At 41.6% G+C, this 22,354-nt stretch overlaps 2 protein-coding genes across 2 annotated transcripts; both read right to left on the reverse strand.

The window, feature by feature from the left end:
• Positions 1 to 7,962: 7,962 nt before the first annotated feature.
• Positions 7,963 to 13,131, reverse strand: LOC310951800 (uncharacterized protein; the record flags this gene model as incomplete). The annotated part of the gene is made up of 8 exons (XM_083920215.1): positions 7,963 to 8,923; positions 9,220 to 9,393; positions 10,909 to 11,082; positions 11,208 to 11,317; positions 11,402 to 11,518; positions 11,627 to 11,710; positions 11,932 to 12,030; positions 12,908 to 13,131. The coding sequence occupies 8 exons, from the start codon at positions 13,129 to 13,131 to the stop codon at positions 8,697 to 8,699; spliced, it is 1,209 nt and encodes a 402-aa protein (XP_083776341.1). The 3' UTR covers positions 7,963 to 8,696.
• An 840-nt stretch (positions 13,132 to 13,971) lies between these two features.
• LOC310951810 (uncharacterized protein) lies at positions 13,972 to 20,757 on the reverse strand (the record flags this gene model as incomplete). Its single annotated transcript, XM_083920226.1, has 11 exons — positions 13,972 to 14,287; positions 14,586 to 14,695; positions 15,011 to 15,118; positions 15,220 to 15,279; positions 15,386 to 15,469; positions 16,075 to 16,173; positions 17,623 to 17,689; positions 18,366 to 18,471; positions 18,670 to 18,957; positions 19,291 to 19,383; positions 20,407 to 20,757. The coding sequence occupies 11 exons, from the start codon at positions 20,755 to 20,757 to the stop codon at positions 14,037 to 14,039; spliced, it is 1,617 nt and encodes a 538-aa protein (XP_083776352.1). The 3' UTR covers positions 13,972 to 14,036.
• Positions 20,758 to 22,354: the final 1,597 nt, after the last annotated feature.

Here is a 22,354-nt window from a genome sequence, read left to right on the forward strand (position 1 = left end):
AAGCTCTACTCTACTGTGTCATTGAAGAGGGAGTCCCAATAAGTCTTTCCATGAGGTTAATATCCCTTTGCTATAAAAGCATCTACTAATATGTTTATTGGTACATTTGTAACTAATACATTGGATTCCATCGAAAGTAAAGTGTCTGTTTCCAGGTGTTATACTGCAAAACAAAAACAATGAACTCTGTTGTCATGTAATTCTAGGTTTGGCAAAACATTTTTATACACAAAATTACTGAAATCATCCTCCAATTTTATTTTTTTCCTTAAATTAATTAAAAATACACAGAAAGTCCTTAAAATTGGTAAATGGAAAAAAAAACCACAACATTGTGTAATAGTCTAAAACATTTCCCCTAACTGAAATTAAGCTGTAGTTCCCCTGTATGTAAAATTATTATACTTTCTATTGATATTATAACTCTGTTCAGAATGTATCAGTAAAATCACTTCCTGTGTAATCGGTTCTTAATCCTGTATGAAAAAATCTAAATCTCATTTGATTGCAAGGCTGCTTTGTACCATTTACACAATGTATGAATAGAAATGTTGCCATGTGTATTTTGTACATTCTTTCAATTACACAAGCAGCAATCAGAGCCACGATGCAAACTCAGGAAATCAGTGTACTACACAGTTCAATGCCCTGCTCCTCCTGTCCGCATGCGGGAGTTGCTTCCAAAGAGCAGACCAGCGCTTCAAAAAAGGCAGCTCCAGCATCATTGGAGTATGAATGCGTGTTTGAGAGGGAAATTATTGAGCGCTTTGTCCAGCAAAGTAGAAAGGTGCTATATGAATGCAGTCCATTTACATTTTTCAGGTGGGCTGAAGATATGAAGGATTTGGCTCTTGGTCATCTGTACGGACATACAAAAAGACCAAGTCAGACATTTCAAAAGGATACAAGTTAACTTTTGCATCAACATTAGGTGAGATTATGCACTAGTCTAGCTCAATCCATCAATGAAATTAGAGATGCAACACTTGTGATTTTCTTGGTTGATTTCAACATCTGATTTTTTTTCAATGTCTGATCTGCCAATTCTGGACACATTTTCATAACTTTTCTTGAATGGAAAATTACCATTGAATAGTCATCATAAAACACTATTAAATAACTTTTACATTTCCTCCCAAACCGCCACAAGACAAGACCTTCTCTCCCTCACACAAGTCTCACGATAAATGAGTGCTTGAGGTTTACTGGGCAGAGCTTTTTTGCGCTAAATTTGTCGCAAGTCGCTTTCTAGAAATGAAGTCACTGACAGGGCCTGAAAAGTTGCTAAATCTAACGAGAATGTCGCCAAGTTGGCCACTTCGTATGTCTATTGCTGTGAAAAAAGTAGGGTACTGTCTGTGCCGCTGTGTGCACAACACAAATCATTGACGGGGCATGCGGTGTGGCTCAGAATTGGCTATATCTGAGACTGATCGTCTGGGCTGAAAAGGTCAAAACTCCAACATTTTTTAACATATAGAACAACTTTATTGTTAAACCAACGTGTTTCGGCTTGTAGGGTCATTGTTGGCCTCAAGCCAAAACATCAGTCTAACAAAAAAGTTGTTAAATACAGTATGATACAAGTGTTGCTGGAGTTTTGACTGTTTCAGACTTCCCTCCTCCATGCACCTTGGAAGTTGGTGAAGTTGTGACAGAAACCCCCAGCTTTACTGATCAGCTGGTCCCTGGTCATGGCAAATAGGACCAGGAGGTTAAAGTAGTGCAGCAATGGCCCCTTCACTACTTTCAAACCGCCTATTTCTGGCGTCCCGGCTTGGACCACATCCATCTTCGAACTCTGCCTTCACTTCGATCTCAACTACAAAACTGTAACGTTTCGTGACTGTATCTTGCACGATCGCGTCACTATCACAGTGACAAAATCTGTCCGCAGAGAAAGATGTAAGCACAGCCTCACAAGGTAAATATCAATATTCCTCCACCAGCCTACATAAGGACATTTTCGACTCAGTTATTTGCTTTTTATAACTCAGATGTTGGAAAACCTCACTGTCGACATGTTCAAGGATTTGGTGTGACATACTCAACTCTCCAACGTCATCCTCTTCTTTTGAGTAAACGTATAACGTCTGTTTCTGCCACGGCTCCAGCTCCTCTTCTTCACATTCCAGTAAAAGCTCAGATGTTTTGGACCTGTAACAGAAGACGACACACAGCCAGTGACGTGCAGTCAGGGGAGGCAGGTGAGGCTGTGCCTCCCCTGTCATCATGAGAGGAAAAAGAAACGAAATAATAAAATAACAAGTATTAATATTTGTCCTCTGGACTATGATTTTGGTGTGGCTCTTAATGTATTTTGACCGTTTTTTATAGTAAAAATGGCAGAAAATTCTGTATTTCCTGCTTAAATAAACGGAGTCTCTTCGGAGACGAGAGGTGAGGCACGGACAGCCGAGCCTCCCTCCAGATTGCGCAATCACTCACAAACTGGATTGAGCGTGTGCCCTCTGCGCGTGCTTGTTCCCATTTCTGTGTATGTTTCCAATATGATGGTTGAGGACACTTTTATGTAATAAAAGCATACGTCTTCTTTTCCATGGTGTTCAGTAATGTATTTTACGTATGTGTGTAATATTTACACCTTAATGATAAGACATAAATCCACAGGGAAAATGCTTGGCTTGAGGCAGGCAGTACCTCTGCCTCAAGTTAGGCGGCGATAGTGAGCAGCCTAATAGCCAGCAGGTCACGGTGAACTCTGACCTGTGTGCAAAAAGTAAACACAAGAAGTGTGCTGTGCGACGCTGTAGAGCTTAGCGACAAGCTGTCATTTCTCGCCCTGAAAATGGAGGATTTGATTTCTAAACTAAGAAATTTTTCAAAGCTGGACTTTCAGTCAAAGCGAGAAGTCATGTACAAGTAAAGGTAAGATATACTGCAATATACAGAGGCTCTGGTGTTTTAAAATGGTTCTCAGCATCCTATTCGCTCCTATTCTCTCATCCTATCCTATTGACATCCTACTGTATGTTTGTAAATCTGACTTGTGAGTCAGTGCCTCCCCAGCCCCAACCCTCACTGCACGTCACTGCACACAGCCACGCCTGGTTTATGGACTACACAAAATCCAAAGACATTTTCTTTCTTTGTATCTTTCAGCCCCGCTGCAATAACTAATTCTGTTTAAATGCTGTTTTTTTTTTGGTTAAACACTAAAACAATATTCTTTTGAGCAATTTAAGGTAATTTTAGTTCGATCGTTCTTAATCATGGCACCTTGTAGCAAAGAAGAACATTTCAGGAGGGCTAAATTGGCCCTAACCTGTAGGCTTGGCCTTCTTTCCAGTGTAACCCAAAATGTGTCTTTACTATATAGGTGTAAAGTTTGACAAGATGTAAAGATGTAAAGTTCTGTAAAGTTTCTACTGTACTGCTGCTCTCATTTACCCAAGAAATAAGTGACATATGGGAGGAAATACAGGAAATAAATAGATTCTGCTTGTCAAAACTGCGGACCAAACATTAAATTCTCTGATATACAGATGTCATCTAAAGGAAGATTAAAAGAAAAACAAGTTAATTATTTTCAATATATTCAGAGTACAGAGGATTCCCTTGAAGGGAAGATGAAGCTTTGTCAAAGACACACAGGTACCTCTGATGAATTACTGGAATGTATGCATCTTCGTTGCAGCTGTCATCAGTTTCATCAGGTTCAGTTGTTTCTACCACGTGTCCCCTGTCACTATCCAAGTCAGATCTGTTGGATTCAAAGAAAATACACTGGAATCAAATGAGCCACAGAAGCACAATTAAGACACAATATAAAGTACAATAAAGTGTAAAATTACAGTCTGTTCTCACGATTGCAGTCATCGTCCTCAATGGTGACCTCCATCTCAGGAGGGGTCTGCTCCCCCTCAACCTTGGACGTGTGACGTTGAAGGTCACGCGCGCGGCGTGCCCTCAAGTAAGCGACACGTGCAGCGTTTCTGGCCAGGCGCGCCGCTCGCACCTCAGGTGTCTCCTCTGCCCGCTTTTTAGCCGCGCGCGCAGCATTGGTTGCCAGGCGTGCATGTCGGACTTCGTCTGACTCAGCAGCACGTGCGCGGCGTTTCGCCTCGCGCATCCGCTCCCGCCTGGCACGGCTATCTTTAGGCATGTTGGCATCAGCAATGGGGGTCTGCAACAAAGGTTAGATAGCACAGTCTGGAGTTAACGTTGATTCCCTAACTTTGTAAAAACCAAATGTAACAATTGGCCAACATACACTCACCGGCCACTTTATTAGGTGCACCTGGTGCTTAATCAAGTGTGAGTGTGGTCTTCTGCTGCTGTTCCCTACCTGCTAGAAAGTAGGTGGTGTTGTGTGTTCACAGATGCTCTCCTGCATTCCTCTGTTGTAACCAGTGGATATTTGAGTTACTGTTGCCTTCCTATCAGCTCCAACCAGTCTGGCCGTTCTCCTCTGACCTCTGGCATCAACAAGGCATTTGCAACCACAAAACTGCCGCTCACTGGATATTTTCTCTTTTTGGGACCATTCTCTGTAAACCCTAGAGGTGCGTGAAAATCCTAGTAGATCAGCAGTTTTTGAAATACTCAGACCAGTTTAAATCACCTTTCTTCCCAATTCTGATGCTCTATTTGAACTGCAGCAGACCGCCTTGACCATGTCTACATGCTTAAATGCATTGAGTTGCTGCCATGTGATTGGCTGATAAGAAATCTGCGTTAACGAGCGGTTGGACAGGTGCACCTAATAAAGTGGACGGTGAGTGTAGATATTATATATAGAGAGATCAGAACCCATTACAGTGTTTGTTTGGTATAACTTCCTGGTGAAAAAGCCAATGCCTAACATGAATACAATTTAACAGCACGGAGCAAACAGGGGCGAGGAACAACTGAGATAAACTGTCATCTCATTCCTTCCAACTGCTCGGGGCGCCGGTCACTGGCAGCCCCCTCGCTCTAACATCTCTCCATTGGTTGCATGTATATAGGTCCTGTCTGTGCATGTGTGTGTGTAAAATGAAAAATAATAGAGTGAAAATTGAATTTCCCCATTCGCGGGACTAATAAAGGAATTTTTCTTCTTCTTCTTCTTCAAAATGCATGTTTTCAGTACATATAATAGGCACAGCAAAAACATCAGGTTTAAATCTTTAAACTTTACAGTTGTGGCTGAAAATGACAACAGAAAAACAAGTTTGCTGATTCCACATAATAGTTAAAGGCTGCTTATGGAGAATGAGCGGAACACCGCCATCTAGTGTCTCAAGATCGTCGCCGCAGCAACAAAAAATAATTCCAGCAGTCGGGTTGCCAGGTTCTTTTCAGGGTTTGTCAACCCATCCCCTCCGACAAATCACACCATAAAAACAAGTATTAGAGGAGATTGACTGACTGTTACCGTTACAGCTAAGTAAACATGAAAGTTAGCTTACCGATCAAGTGGAAACGTAGCCATTTGAATTCCTTTATTGGCCCCGCAATGGGGATATTCAATTTTCACTCTATATTAATTTTCATTTTACACACACACAGGCCCGAAATACCCACACATGCACAGACAACTCCTTTATCTCAGCCCATCGAGGGAATGCTTGGCCTATATTGACTCTGGGTTTTGCCCACCTCCGGTCACTCAGCTGCTGGGGCAAATAAGCAGCTGCAGGATTGGCAAACTCCATTTCACCAGTGCCAGCCTACAGTAGCTGCACCCAACAACAGACAACCCTGACAACCCGCAATGCCGACCGCCATTGGCTGGTACCATGGAAAGAGAACGTGACAGAAAGTCATTGTCAAACCCATAAAAAAAATCAAAATATTAATTCAGACTAATCATAATTTTTTAAGCAAAAGCAATACTTTCATTCTGTACCCCTCAAACTGCCCCGTGGGTGTATTATTATCATTTTTTTTAAATAAAGCTTTTAATAAAGATTCTACATCTTCAACCTTTAAGGTTTTTACACAAATACTTTGAATACATGACTTTAATAGTTCAAATCTCTCTCTCTATACATATTATAGAATATATAGTATAGATTTGACCTATTAATAGTTAATTTTGAGGACTTCAGCTGCCCAGTTAAGCAAAGCATTAGAGCCTTTGCCCGGGGCCCCCAAATCACTAACTCCGCCCCTGAAAATATGTTTCAAGATGGAGTCCTTGGCTCTCTCGGTTTCAGCTCTTTAGTTTATCTGTCTGCTGCTGTTTTTGAGCATTTACTTGTTGTATTTTTATCACCCGAGCGAAATGTCATTGTACCGGAGTATAATGAGCAAAGGTGATTGTGAAAAGCACACCTAAGATCCGGCTGCTCGCAGTCAGAAACACCGGTGAATACACTCAGCGGAGATGCCGTTAATGCCCAAACAGGCGTATTAGCAGCTTGCTTTGACATAAGCACTGCGATCGTGAGGTAGATGGATTTAATCAGCGTTATCAAGTTAAACGTCTGATGTCAGTGGCGCTGTACCTGGCTGTCCGCTCGTGCTAGTTGACTCCGGGCACGCGAAGAAGAGTTGAACAGGTAATATATTCAATCACGTATCCAGCAGCTCAAGTTAACTGCATCCAATACGCCCCGGCCTGGAAATGAAAGACGGATGGTGGACATGCTCAGCAGGGCTCAGCACAGCTCAGCCCAGGAGCCGGAGCCCCGCCCCGCTCATGTCTCTTCGGCTCCCGGAGGAGAATCGCTCATCCGATCGACTTCTACCTCGACACTGCACTACCTTGGGTCTTCAGCAATACGCATATCAAGTGTGAAGAAGATTGGATGAATGGTTCTTGAGATGTGCGAGAGACAGAAAGACATAAACAGACAGAGTCCTTCTTTACAGGTGGTGCTGCTACAGCGCCACCCCTCGGCCGAATGGCACCACACGTGTCAAGGCCACTGAGATATACGGTATCTAAGCATGTTCAAATGTGGTTGCAATAGCACAAAGTGTTCAGGAGATCTGACATTTTTTTGTAATATAAACCTTGTCCACAGAATTTGAGCAAACTTTAACAGCCAGTTGAGAAAATATTGAATAATGACAGCAATGAAACACTTAAAACAGGTTTTTAAGAATTTATCTCATTGTCCACAATATTACAAAAAACGTGCATCTTTGACATGAAATGTACAGTGATTGACAGGCTAGCACCAACGCTTTAACTTATAGTTATAATCTGTAAGGTTTCAGATATTCTTTAGATGTGATTGTAGGCTCTGGGACCTCATCTCCCGGAGTTCCTTTCCTGAGCCTCTTTTGTTCTTTCAGAGCCTTGACACCTTGGCACTTGACACATTCGCTATATTTCTTGATTATTTGCCCTTCTTCAGTTTGTTAGTTTCTTTTTCTGTGGACTGGAAGTCAACGGCTTTCTTTCTCGGCCTGTCGATCCTCCCTCAGCAGTAATAAAATGGACCTGCGCCATTCACACATTGGAGCGAGCCCGAACTTGGAAGTTTCCAATTTCTGATTACAATGAAACGCAGCATACGCTCCGCCAGGGCATACCCACTGACTTAAAAGCGCCACTAATAGAGCGCAGCGTTTGAAATTTGTGCAGGAATGTCGCCACAGACACTCCAGTGTATTTCTGGGCAAAGCAGCAAATACAAGTGCTTTCATTAGTGGGTCATATGATCAATCACCAAGCTATTAACTCATTCCTTGATAGTTACTTAAAAGACAACTAACTAGATGGAAATCCTACAGATTATAACTTTGACTCTTTTATTTGGACTTTGCAAATGAGGTGCTGTGTGCAGGCAGGTTCCCCAGACTGTGGCCATGCCGGATGGGCTACAAACAAATCCACTTAGATGTGCAAATAATCTGCATGTTTTTTATTTGGTCACATTTATGTTAGACAACAAATGGTGTGTACTTACAGTATAATCACCTGTAAACTTCCCCATTATAACTGTGGGCACACTAAGGTTTATTACATAGTTTGTTTGATGTGCCACTTGACAGAGAGGGTCTAATGCTTTTCATTATGCTAACGTGTCTCACTTCCCTGACTCGCGTCTGCTCCTTGCATCTTAGCTCTTTCCTGCGCGGACGTGATAGAGAGATGCGAGGATGGAGGAGCTGAAGCTGCCAAATGAGATATCCTTACTTATGGCGTGCTGCACAGCTGTATCTGTCATACGAAGTTGCTGCATTTATCTTCTGAAACATTTCGTATAAACGTTAAAAAGTGACCGTATTAATCTAATTTTACTACTCGCCCAAATTCCACTTCCAAGATTTCTCCCTCAAAAAACACAGAAGCCATCACAACAATAAATGTTTGCCATATCTTCTGTGTTTTTCAGTGAACTTATTATCATACACTTGTATCTTTGCATTTTGGTTGTCTCTTTCTGCTTGGCTGCTTTTCGTTTGAATATCCTCAATGCTTCATCTGCATGAGCCTGATTCTTACGTTTTCTTTTGATGTGTATGTTGACAGTTTGAAATGGGCGGCATGTATACGTTTAAATACAGCTTTCTGGTAGGATACACCAGTGTCTCCTCGCTCTCAGCTCCTCCAGAAGCTCCCTGTCTCCCTGTAACCTCAAAGTCCATTCAAGGGATTGAAAGATCCCCGTGATGGTGGAGCAGCAGCAATTTCCAGATCACAGGAGGAGAGAGGACGCGAGGAAGCAGCCACGATGCTGTAAAAAAATTCAGGATGACATCAACCACCAGCCTCGGGTGTTAGTGTGTGCAGATCAACCATGAAGAGATGAAGGCTCTGGCTTCACCTCAACATCAACTTGTTCGTCAAGAATTTGGTGCGGTATACTCAATTCAACATCCTCCTCCTCTTTTTTCACGTGAACATGTAAAATGTGTTCAGAAGTGTGGACGACACCACAGGCCTCAGGTGTTGGTGTGTGCTGACCAGCTGACCAGCTCTGAGGAGAAGAAGGATCTGGCTTACAACCTGTGTGTTCATCTGCAACATACAACAAGAACAAATCAGACATTTCAACAGGATACAAGTTAAACTATGAAATCAACATTTTGGTTGAAATTGTGAGCAGCAGCTATCTTAACCCATCAATTAAATACCTTTTATATTTTAACACAACACCTTAATATCAAAATTATTACAAACTATCAATATTCACCCAACAGAAGCAGGTTATTTTGAGGTAACTAACCGCCTCAAAATGTTGTGAAATACAAACACATGTAGCTTTTGTTTGTTAAAAACACCAACATGCTCTTCAAGAATTTGGCGTGACGTACTCAATTCAACATCGTCCTCCTCTGTCTTCACGTGAACATGTAGAGCGTGTTCCTGCCATGGCTCCAGCCCTTCAAAAGTGTGGACGACATCACAGGTCTCAGGTGTTGGTGTGTGCTGAGCAGCGGACCAGCTCTGAAGAGAAGAAGGATCTGGCTTACAATCGGTTTGGTCATCTGTAACAACATAAAACAAGAGCAAATCAGACATTTCAGCAAGATACAAGTACAGTTACGGCCAAAGTCATCCTATGGACTTTTTCGGCCATTAGATACATCAAATAAGCCATCGAAACTTATTTTCATTTATGAACTATTAACGGAGAAATCCAGGAGAGTCGCTAACAGCCGAACAGGCTACTACTGATTAGCTCGGGGCAGCACGGTGAAGGCATTAAAACATCTTTTTTAACCACTAACACTGCTCGAAATAACACCAAACCTCTGCAGCAGCATGGTAAGAGTCCCTACACATAAAACAAAGCACCAACAACATAGTTAGAGAACCCAGAGTTTATTAAATTAGTGTTTTAAAGACTTACCTACTGGCTTCGGTACCAGCTCCTCTTGTAGTAAAGTTCATTCAAGTCAATTACCAGTCAATGCAAAAGGAAGGAGCCCATTGGTGCTTTGTTTTATGTGTAATGACTCTTATCATGCTACTGCAGAGGATTGGTGTTATTTTGAGCAGTATTAGTGGTTAAAAAAGCAAATTTAATGCGTTATCCGTACTGCCCAGAGCTAATCAGTGTTAGCCCAATTCGGCTCTTAGCGACTCTAAGGGATTTCTCCGTTAATAGTTCATACACGAAAACAACAGTCTCGATGGTTTATTTGATGAGTGTATTTGCAGAAAAAGACCATGGGATGATTTTGCACCAGAATTACCCATTAATATCTGCAAATCAACATTTTAGTTAAGAGCAGCACAGATATTCTAGTAGTCTGGCTCAATCATCAATGAAATACCTTTTTATATTTCTAAATATCACTCAAATATATTATGATAAGCTCTCGCTATTCAACAGCATCGTAGAGAAGTCAGTCAGAGAATGAGGATTTTGGAGGGAGCGCAGAGCAGAATTTATAAAAAGTTTGAACGTTGCCTAATTCTCCCGCTACAATTTCGCCCTGGTGCTGCTCACACCTTGAGTCTGAAGCATGCCCGAACTCGTCTCTGTGTTAGTGCAGCACATGCAGATGAACGGAGACCTGCCCTCCCTCACTGGTCTTTTGACAAATAAAAGCTTTCATCTGTTTTTGGAGCTCGTGGTGAGCGATTTCAGTGGAGTGAAGTGAAATTTAGTTGAGCGTGGAGCAGTATTGAGCGGAGCAAGGCGAACAAACAACTCAAGTGAGGAGCCAAAATTGTTTTTTTTCTGTTCTTCAGATGTGCGCATGTTGTCCGGCGTGGAGGAGAAGAAAAAAACAAGAGAATCGTCAATACTGCTTTTGATTTTGATAATCTAAAGCTCATTTTGATCAAAATCATGACACCCCTAAATGTCAGTTTCAGTTCACGATAAATTATCAATACTCAACCAACAGAAGCAGGTCGTTTTGAAATGCACACTAGAGATGTCGGTTTCAGTTAATTTTGTTTTTGATATACACTCATTAACTGGTAACTTACACACAGCTTTTGTTTGTTAAAGACACCAACATGCTCTTCAAGAATTTGGCGTGACGTACTCAATTCAACATCGTCCTCCTCTGTTTTCACGTGAACATGTAGAGCGTGTTCCTGCCATGGCTCCAGCCCTTCAAAAGTGTGGACGACATCGCAGGTCTCAGGTGTTGGTGTGTGCTGAGCAGCTGACCAGCTCTGAAGAGAAGAAGGATCTGGCTTACAATCTGTTTGTTCAACTGTAACAACATACAACAAGAACAAATCAAAGTTAACTTCAGGATACAAGTTAACTTCAGGATGGGAAGGAAGTTGTTTAAAGTCTCAACACAAACATGTTCTTCAAGAATTTGGTGTGACATACTCAACTCTCCAACGTCATCCTCTTCTTTTGAGTAAACATATAAAGTGTGTTTCTGCCACGGCTCCAGCTCCTCTTCTTCACATTCCAGTAAAAGCTCAGATTTTTTGGACCTGTAACAATAGACAACACACTGACACGCCTGGTACACGTGATTCAATTCAAGAGAAAATGAGGCCTTAAAGAGAGACAGGTACCTCTGCTGAATTATTGGCACGTAGACATCTCCATCGCAGCAGTTACCTGCTCCTGAAACGCTCAGCTCCGTGGTTTCCATATCTACACTGTTTTCCGTATCACTATCCAAGTCAGGTCTGTTAGATTTAAAAATTATATTAGCATCAAATGAGTCACAGAAGCAATTTAAGTCTGTAAATCGATACAGTACTGAAAACCATATAAACCCATAGACCAACACTGACCTGTCCTGGAGCCCGTCCACCTCTGATGCCATATGTGTGGTTTCACTCTGATGTTCAGTGTCATCTTGCCGGCGCTGTTTGCCTCTGCATACACATGTTGAAAGTCATTTTCTGACAAGCCAAAAGTTGTTTCTGCATGTGGACGTTAACTGTGACACGACATGAACGCCTGTAAAATATAATGTGATCCGATGCAGAAGCCATTTAGTTTTGCAGAGCATGCAAAGCAAAACAATGACACACAAGGCTTTTCAGTTCGTATTACTGATGTGAAAAAAAAACAAGGTGAGGTTGTAGCTGCTCACCTTTCAGGGGCAGATGCATGTCCAAAACTGGATTGTGCAGATTGCTCTTGCATACTTGTTCCAGGAGAGGTCAGCACTGTCGGGGATCTCTTATCATAACTGCAAAAAGAAACCTTTTTGTTATCAGAACACAACCCCTCATCTGGAAAGGTTGAGTATGCCAGCTTTCCCATGGCAAACACCTGAGTTACAGGTCAACCTGTTCAACTTTACCTGGTGAGGTTGTCTGAATGTGACTGTGGTGCAACTAAAACTAAAACCAAAAATGACTCCACTCTATCTGGGTGAACCAGCCCTCCATCTATGAGGGGTGGAAGCAACAACAGTTAATCATAACTATGTTCCCTCAGCTCTATGTTCCCTCAGCCCTATGTTCCCTCAGCTCTATGTTCCCTCAGCTCCATGTTCCCTTAGCTCTATGTTCCCTTAGCACTATGTCCTGTCAGCTCTATGTTCCCTTAGCACTATGTCCTGTCAGCCCTATGTTCCCTTAGCACTATGTCCAGTCAGCCCAATGTTCCCTCAGCTCCATGTTCCCTTAGCCCTATGTTCCCTCAGCTCTATGTTCCCTCAGCTCTATGTTCCCTCAGCCCTATGTCCTGTCAGCTCTATGTTCCCTTAGCCCTATGTTCCCTCAGCTCTATGTTCCCTCAGCTCTATGTTCCCTCAGCTCTATGTTCCCTTCGCTCTATGTTCCCCCAGATTAATGACACGATTAGGATTTTCACCTGCTGTTTATGTGTTTTCACAGTTGAAAGGGGTTTATAAAAAAGATCCTATAAAAACATTAAAAACCTTAGAAAGATGATTCCAGACTGGTTTCTAAATAGAAATGAGGGGGCACAGGGCTGACCCTTGTATGTATAACGTTAGGATAACCGTAAGAGACCCGATCTGAAATCCCGATCTGAGTGCTATGGTAAAGACAGGGTAAACCCCCGACAGTGTGGATCCATATGCAGGTTATGCTCCTCACCAGTCCAGCAGGTAGAAAGCCAGCTGGATGTCCGTGTGGAAGCGTTTACCCTCCCGCAGCTCTCTCCATCGGGTGAACTCCTGCCCCAGGTTCACTCGGGTTTTCCCTCGGGTTTTATCGCCCTCCCTCTTCGCCCTCCTCGCCTCCTCAGACAACGGGCCTCTCTTTTTTCTTTTGTCTGGTATAGTTTCCATAGTTACTTCGGTTGTTTCAGCGTCCGCCATTTTCGCAACCCGAGGGGGATACCGGGGGAACAAACGCGCCGTCCTCTTCCTGTTTTGGTGTCGTTACTTCCGTCATTGGCTAGTAGGACTATTTTTTATATATTTTTTTATTGTGCAAGGTTTATGACACAAATTACATAGTAGAAATACATTTAAAAATACAGTCAGATACAATTCACATCGCCAGAGGCTCAAAGCAAATCCAGTTCTTCTTGAATATTGGTGCTTTTTTTAATCACTTTTTGTTTTTAGGTGGTGTATTGAGTGTTTCATTTCAACAGTAAACATATTGAAGCAGGGGTTTAATCAGGTCCATTTAGATTTGTGATGTGGAACATTCACAAAATGATAAGGAGCTGCCCGATGTAGTTCACATTGTCCGAGCCATGAAGTACAAAATATAACATCAAATACATGAATTTGTATACTTTTACTTCCTTACCTTTAGCCACAGACCATCTTTAATAAAACATCCATGGTTAGCCCCCAGTAGCCAACCGAACACTTCCCAACATCTAAAAGTCTTATAGAGACACTATATGAACCGATACCATGCATTTGAATAATAAAAGCAATGAAGCACTTGAAAATGTTTGATTTAAAAACATTTATTTTACTGTACATAATATTACAATAAAACCTATATCTTTGATAAGGAATGTAACTGACAGGCCGGCACCGAAGATTCAACTGCTGTGTGCAGGCGGGTTCCCCAGACTGTCGCCATGCCAGAGGAGCCAACAGAGTCACTTAGATGTGCAGACAATCTGCATGTTGTCCATTTGTGCATTGGATATTCAAATGAAACAGCATTTGTTGTCTGACACAAATGGCGAGTCATTTTAATAACTTGTGAACTTTTGAACCCACTATAACAGCTGGTAGACAACACTTTGTTTATTGTTTTATGTGTCAGTTGATTCAAGTTTAATTGCAGGCAGAGACGAAGGTGCAGAGAGGGTCTGTGAGTTGGACTGCTCTGACTGCAGCTGGTTAGATGATGTTGCACACACTTCAGGACTCTGGACACTGAGGTTGTTGCTGATTTGATGCCACTCAGAAGAGTGGACATCACAGGTCTCAGGGGTTGGTGTGTGCTGAGCAGCTGACCAGCTCTGAAGAGATGAAGGTTCTGGCTTACAGTCTGTTTGGTCATCTGTAACGTAACAACATACAACAAGAACAAATCAGACTTTTCAGCAGGATACAAGATAACTTCTGCAAATCAACATTTTAGTTGAGTGCATCACAGATATTCTAGTAGTCTGGCTCAATCCATCAATAAAAAAAACAACTATATATATTATTATTATTATAATATATATCTAAATATCGCGCATATATCAATATTATGGTCAACTAAACAGTAGCAGGTCATTTTGCATACAATAGTTATTTGCGTTATTTAAAAACTTCTACAGAAACATGTTCTTTAAGAATAAAGTCTGACATACTAAAATCTCCAATGTCATCTTCTTCTTTCACATGAACGTATAACGTGTGTTTCTGCCACGGCTCCAGCTCCTCTTCTTCACATTCCAGTAAAAGCTCAGATGTTTTGGACCTGTAACAGAAGACGACACACTGACACACCTGGTTTGCACAATATACGAAAAAGAGATATATTTTTTAATTCCTATAGCTTCCCTAAGCATTTATACAGTATACGTTTTCCAAACAATTTGTTTGTGTATGTAATGGAGTAATGGAGGGTGAAGGAACAGAGGCGCACCACAATATCATACATGATTTTCATGATTTTTTGGCTTTAACAAGCATGGCTGGATTTGAGCAAAAATAACTGAAATATGGAAGAAATACAGGAAATAAATAGATTCTGCATGTCGAAACTGCAAATTAGATTATCTCTGATTAGTACCTCTGAGGAATTATTGCTACGTAGGCATCTTCATCACAGTTGTCATAGGCTCTTGGAGCATTCAGCTCAGTTGTTACCACGTTTTCCATATCACTATCCAAGTCAGATCTGCAAGATTTAAAGAAATTAATAATATTAGAAACAAATAAGTCACATAGGCATTAAGACACCATATACTGTATATTCTGTATAACGAAGTATAAAATTACAGTCTGTTCTTCACACTGCTGCAATCATCATCGTCAATGGTGACCTCCATCTCCTCAAAACTGAGAATGAAAAATTCCAGAGCAGATATTGAATAAGCGGTCAAAATGTATCTTGGGTAAGTCTTGACAGTACTGAAAAACCCCAAACCTAAAGCCCAACACTGACCTGTCCTGGAGCCCGTCCACCTCTGATGCCATATGTGTGGTTTCACTCTGATGTTCAACGTCATCTTGCTGGCGCTGTTTGCCTCTGCATACACATGTTGAAAGTCATTCAACCACAAGTTAAAATCTGCATGTGGACGTTAACTGTGACACCATGCGGTGAACACAACACCAACGCTTGTAAAATATAATGTGATCTGATGCAGAATCCATAGTGACACTGAATGTGCAAAGCAATAAAATATCCTTCAGAGAAGAAGAAGAATTACTTCATTAATCCCGCAATGGGGAAATTCAATTTTTTCAATCCATTATTATTCATGTTACACCCACACAGGCCCGAAATACACACACATGCACAAACAGGACCTATATACATGCAATTAATGGAGAGATGTTAGAGCGAGGGGGCTGCCAGTGGACCGGTGCCCTGAGCAGTTGGGGGTTCGGTGCCTTGCTCAACAGCACCTCAGCAGTGCCCAGGAGATGAACTGGCACCTCTCCAGCCACCAGTCCGCGCTCGATTCATGGTCCACACGTGGACTCGAACCGGCGACCCTCCGGTTCCCAGCCGAGTCACCTATGGACTGAGCGGGCGGCAGTAGCTCAGAGGGTGGCAGCTCAGAGGGTAGCAGAGGGTGTTCTGTTTGTACAATTGATGTGAATATAAAACAGCTTGTAACAGCTTACCTTTTAGGGGCTGAAACACGTCCAAGTCTTGATTGTGCAGTTTGCTCTTGCATACATGTTCCAGGAGAGGACATCAATGTCGGAGATCTCTTTTCATAACTGCGAAAAGAAACCTTTTCATTAGACACAAAATGGAAATGTTAGGAATGCCACCAACACCTGAGTTATAGGTCAACCTGTTTAAACTTTACCTGTAACATTTTGTCCGTGGTGAAAGCGAGTATTGTAACCAAGACTAAGAGTAGAGCTCATCTTTTACGGAAAACCATTTGTATTTGGGCAAACCGGCCTTAAATCTGCGACAAATGTTTGTGTCTTCAAACTGAAAAATAATAAACTATAGATATATTTATACAAATGTTATAATAATTGCAAGAGAAGTGATAATGTAGGCATACTGTGCTTCAGATGAGTGTAAAACCACTCACCGCTTAGATGGTAGTTTAAGTTTCATTCAGCATGTCTTGAACAAGATATTATAAAAGCTAGCATACCAATTTTTTAAACCAAATGCTAAGCTCTGGCAAATTACAACCTTGTATATTGAACAACCCCATGACCCCACAATGGAGAAACTGCTTCTGGTCAGCAGCCAACAACACAATAAGAGAACTTTGTAGTTTCAAATTCTGTCACATCCTCTGTATCACAACAATATTCAAAAGCATGAGATCAAATAAGAGTTATGGAGTTTCCAGAAAATCAAGGCACACGGTTTTGTTGTGTAGATAAAAACAAAAATGCCTTTATTGATGTATTTTTCACATTATTTTGTGCCAACAGGTGAGGATACATGGTAGGACATTTTAAAAAAAGGAGAAGAAAGAAGTGAAAAAGCACATAATCATGATATTAAATCTATTAGGACTGTTCTTTATATTTAAAGCAAAAACATATTTCATAAAGATTGAGGAGATCAATTTTATCATGTGGAAAGTACAATAAAGTTACTCATTGAGGGACTTGGACCAGCACATCGAGTACTGACATCCCAGTCATCAGCGGGGGGGGGGGGGGGGGGGGGGGGGGTTGCTTGAAACTGACCCTTGGGAGGGGGCACACCCATCGCAGGCCTGACATCATCCTTTTTGTTGCTGATATAGTTATTTATTAATTATTGGTCCCACAGGGAGTTACATTTCATGGAAAACCATGACCTCATACTCCATTACTAAATGAGACCAAGATGTTCATGTAATAAAACCATTTCTTAAGCCCAACAATATTGCTTTTATCAGTTTCATCAAATTGAACTCCATGTCTCTCCATAACTGATATTCCATCTCAAGCCTCACTCATTTAATTTTTTTTAAATAAAAGTGAAACTGCTGGTTAAAGGGATAGGTTTCCTATTTTCCTATATTTTGAAGAACGGTTGTATGAGCAGCTGCTGCCCCCGTCCACAGTAGCTTCTTAGTCAGTATTCCTGTCTGCTTCTCCAAACTGGCGGTGTGCTAACCGCCATCTACTGCGGATAATACACTGACCATCGATAAGTGACTCGTACAACCACACGACAACCTGTACCCCCTGTACATGCTGTCTCACCTTGACCTTGACGGAAGAGCTCCCTTCTCTCTTCTCCTCGACTTCTTCTTAATTTTCTTCAGATGATCTTCAAAGTAAAAACAAGAAAACATTCAGAAACAAGTCATGAGTATTCACTTTATGGCTAATTTCTTATTGATTAAATCACTCACTAAATCACTTATTTCAGGTGTTTGCTGGAGTGAAGTGATGCATGTGTACAACTACACAGTGATCTTAAAGAGCCCTGACATTGCCTCATGTTTTAGGCTGGTAAGACTTTGGCTGCACATACACTCAGGGTCTACTCACACTTGCCATTCGTACTGTTTGAATTGTGCGAGTCCAGGCCGTGCCTGTGCCGCGGGGAAGGGGTAGGGGTAGGGGGGAAAATCGCTCTAAAGCACAGTTCGAATCATCTAGGCCAAGTGTGAGGACATCCTTAGAGGAAATAACTAGTCTGTGTTCTAACAGGTGGAGGAACAAAACTAACCAGCCTGTCATTTTGTGAATCAGTTCCATAATACACTTCCATTAAATAGTAATTAAGAAAAACTGCGACTGGCACCATAACACGAAAAATAAGATTCAAAGATTCACTGAACTGAACAGTATACAAACATTCCTTTCTTTGTGTGTACACTGAATTAGTCTTGAACTTTTGCAGTTTCATGTATCTACCCAGTGAAAAAACGAGACATATTTGAAGATTGAGACTTTTTAGTCCTTGATGCTGCAACCAGGAGAATCGCAGCAACCATCACCTGACATGTGTAGAAAAGTGTCTTCAGACTGTTGGTGGACACTCTTTGCAAAGATCCCTTCCTGCTCAGTCCTGTTCACCTGTTTAATTTCTGGGTTGAGGTATGCCTTTTGAATTTCAAAAAAGGTTTTATGGCCCATGAATTGCAGGTGCAGGTGTTTGGCCCATTTTTGAAAGTGTGTAAAAGTGCCTCCAGAAAAAAGAACGGAAAAAGTTGTAAGGAGGTGGATTTCAGGAAACGCCTCCCAAAGGTGAGGTGACGACATCCATATGCCTCTGTGTCCACCGAGGCAGCTCCACCGCACCTTTTTCTGAGCCCCGCAGTGAGATACCTTCTTTTTGGTTATGGGCTGCCCACATGTCTGACACTTCTTAAACAGCTCCATCAAACAGCTGTCGTTCACAATCGTCTTTGACTGACTCAAGTCTTTTTCCACGTTCTCATCTGATTTTGATGTTGCTGTTGAGCTTAACTCGGTCTCTTGGTGGTAGCTCTCATTCAGACGATCCACAGATGCCACACTGCACAAACGTTCGCTGGGTTCAGCTGGAGGAGGGGGCTGGGACGAGGTGTCTGGAGCTCCTGAGGTAATCTGGGATAACAGAGATTCAAAATTAGTTACAAGTTATTCTGTGTGCAAATCTTCTAAACAGGGTTCCCAATACCCACATGAATCACTTTTGGCAGCATCTATCTAACATGCATTTACACTGTATACACACACACGCACACGCACACACGCAAACACACACACACACACACACACACACACACACACACACACACACACACACACACACACACACACACACACACACACACACACACACACACACACACACACACACACACACACACACACACACACACACACACACACACAACATCAAATATTAGGAACATAGCTTCACTACATCGTACTCACTGAAGATGACACAGAGGCCCATTGCATGCTGTCCACACTGCAACCTGACACCACAGGGGTAGGGACGTGAGCAGCTGTACTGGGAGCACTCGCCTGATTAAAAACAAAGAAATGTTATATACAAACGCTTGGTAGTCAGTCATGTCCCACCTGATAGTTTCAAGTTCACGTTTGTGCCTCTCATTTAGTCCTACTGCATTCAAGTCACATGGTTTGTTTTAACAAAAAATGAACGGTCATCTGGTCATTTGGAAAACTCAGAAAGTCATTTACAACATGTATCATTGTTCTGGAGGTATTTGAAGAATCCGATATAAAGACTCATGAAATCATCTGAATATATTTTCAGTTTGCGTCTCACACACACACAAAAAAAAATTTGAAGCAAGTTGTGCCGCTATTTCGTAACCCAAGCAAAGAGACCTTGAAGGACATATGTCCATGCTAAATATCTATGGCCTAAAAAAACAATGAAAAGGCTTTAATGTCAATCATATTTGTCTCAGTGCATTATTACACTGTATTAATGCACATTAATTAAATTGTTATTCGTACAATGTTGCCCATAAAGTTGGAATAATTTTGTGTCCGGACACATTCCTCTTTTTATTTTATTTATAATGGGTTTATTTATTATTTGCTGATATGTTTGTGAGAGATTGATCAATAAAGTTTTGAGAATATATACACTTTATCTATCAAGAATAAATCACATTTGGGTTTAAATAATATTTGATTACAACTTGTAATAATGGGTTAAAGTGTACAAATGACCAGTTAATATTTTTCTTGTCATACAGAATGATGACGGGTGTTATTACATCTGAACAGGAAACGTAGCCCCAACCTGGGAAAATAATAATAGAAAAATATATATATATATATATTTTCCTTTTAATAATTGAAAACCATTGAAAGATCATGGGCAAATCATTTAAAAAAATGTTGTGTGACTAATGTACATGAGAGACATAAATTGGGGACAACTCATCGACCCCCCCCAAAACCAAACCCCGTTCAAAATCTAAGGTTTTATACATCTTACCGCAGTAATATCGCGATATTTCAACGTCACCTACAAACCCGCACCTCTAACAGGTAGTTTGAATGATTCACCTGAGTTCGGCTGCTGTCACCTGCTGGCAGAGATGTGCTGAGGTCCTCCTGTGGTCCTCCAGAGAAAACAGTCGGGATCACGGTGGGCTTGAGGATTTTCCGTGGCGTTGTTTTCATGACTTCTGCTTGAATGTCCGGTTCGTAATCTTCAGGTTTAAAATGCTGGCTGCAAACTCTTATATTGCCGTATTTACTGACTGGCGTGTTTTCGTCAAACCTGGGGCTCTGTATGGCCTTTAACCACTTTCTGCATCGCTCCGGGTCTCTCGTCGGTAGAGAGTGGAAGACGACCCCCCGGGACCTGGCCTTCTTGTAGCCCTTACAGCCCGGCACGGAGCACATGCCCGGCATCCTTACGCTGATAGAAACCAGCCGCAGCGGTGAAGAAGTGAGGAATTAAAGACGAATGACTGCCACCATTTCTAAGTTTCGTACTGTGATAATCAGTCTGCTCCAGCGTAAAGACGTTACCGCTTTGCATTCTGGGAAACGTAGTACTCGGCAGCTCTGCTGTAGGGTTGAAAAATCTTCATTAAAATTTATATTTAAAAAATAATAATACACCCACGGGGCGTTTCGAGGGGTACAAGTAAAAGTAAAAGTATTGCTTTTCCATAAAAAAAAAAATATTTAGTCTGAATTAATATTTTTTAAGAATTTGACAGGTTTGATAATGACTTTCTGTCACGTCCTGTTTCCATGGCAACAGCCAATAGCGGCCGGCATTACTGGTTGCCAGGGTTGTCTGTTGTTGGGTGCAGCTACTGTAGGCTGGCACTTGGTGAAATGGAGTTTGCCAATCCTGCAGCTGTGTTATTTGTCCCAGAAAATGAGTGACGGAGACGGGCAAAAACCAGAGTCAGTATAGGCCAAAAATTCACTCAATGGGCTGAGATAAAGGAGTTCAACGGCATTAAAACACACACCCAAATGGCTACATTTCTCCTTGATCCGTAAGCTAACTTCCATGTTTACTTAGCTGTAACGGCTAACACTAACTGACAGTCAAACTCCTCTGAAGTACTTGTTTTTATGGTGCGATTTGCCGGAGGGGATGGGTTCAAACAGGCTCAAACAGACTCTGGTCTCCTGTAGGCTACTGGACCGGGTCTGACCAACCTGGCAACCCGACTGCTTTTAAATATATTTTGTTGTTGCGACTAAGATCTTGAGACACTAGATGGCGGTGTTCTGCTAATTCTCCATATTTAAGCCTTGAACTTTAGTGAACTGAAACACAAAAATCCCATTTTGCTGACACACAGGCACAAAACTTTACATGATTACAACTGAACCATCTCCAGTACTTACTACTAGTACTTACGTACTTCTCCAACAGCATGAGAGCCAAGTTGCCATCAGTGGTGAATCTGCTTTCTTCAATTTAGTTTCATCTTTTCGGGGCTTGACATCAACACAGTATATACACAGTCTACGCTGTACCAGCCAACAGACAGGCATACACACACACGCTAGACAGCTGACGTATGCTGTGAAGGAATGGATGTTTTTGTGCACAGGTGTCGAGCCGAAATTCTGAAGTTGCATTTTGCCAGTGAGGGTGATACAGACTTGGAAATACATTATGTGTTATAATATGTTAAGGTTGAAAAACCACATGGTGATGCTTTAACCAAAGACATGTTGTAATGTTGACAGATAGATACAGGCTTACACAGTTTGGATAATGGTGAATCAATGTGTGGGATAAAGAGTCAATATTTTTTTTAAATGGCCCAAAAATGCCGTATGGGCTGTTTTCCCTTACATAAACTACACATTTAAAATGTTTCTAAACACCAGACAGCTCAGAAACAGTTTTGTCAGTTGTTTACTAATCTGTTTATTTCCAATAACTGTGTAATCTTGGAAAGAAACAATAAAACATTGTTAAAAGCAATTGAGTTATCTGGGTATTTTCGTAAGCGGAGAACATCTGGTGACGATC

This window comes from Echiichthys vipera, assembly GCF_963691815.1.
Source record: "Echiichthys vipera genome assembly, chromosome: 1".
Taxonomy (NCBI): domain Eukaryota; kingdom Metazoa; phylum Chordata; class Actinopteri; order Perciformes; family Trachinidae; genus Echiichthys; species Echiichthys vipera.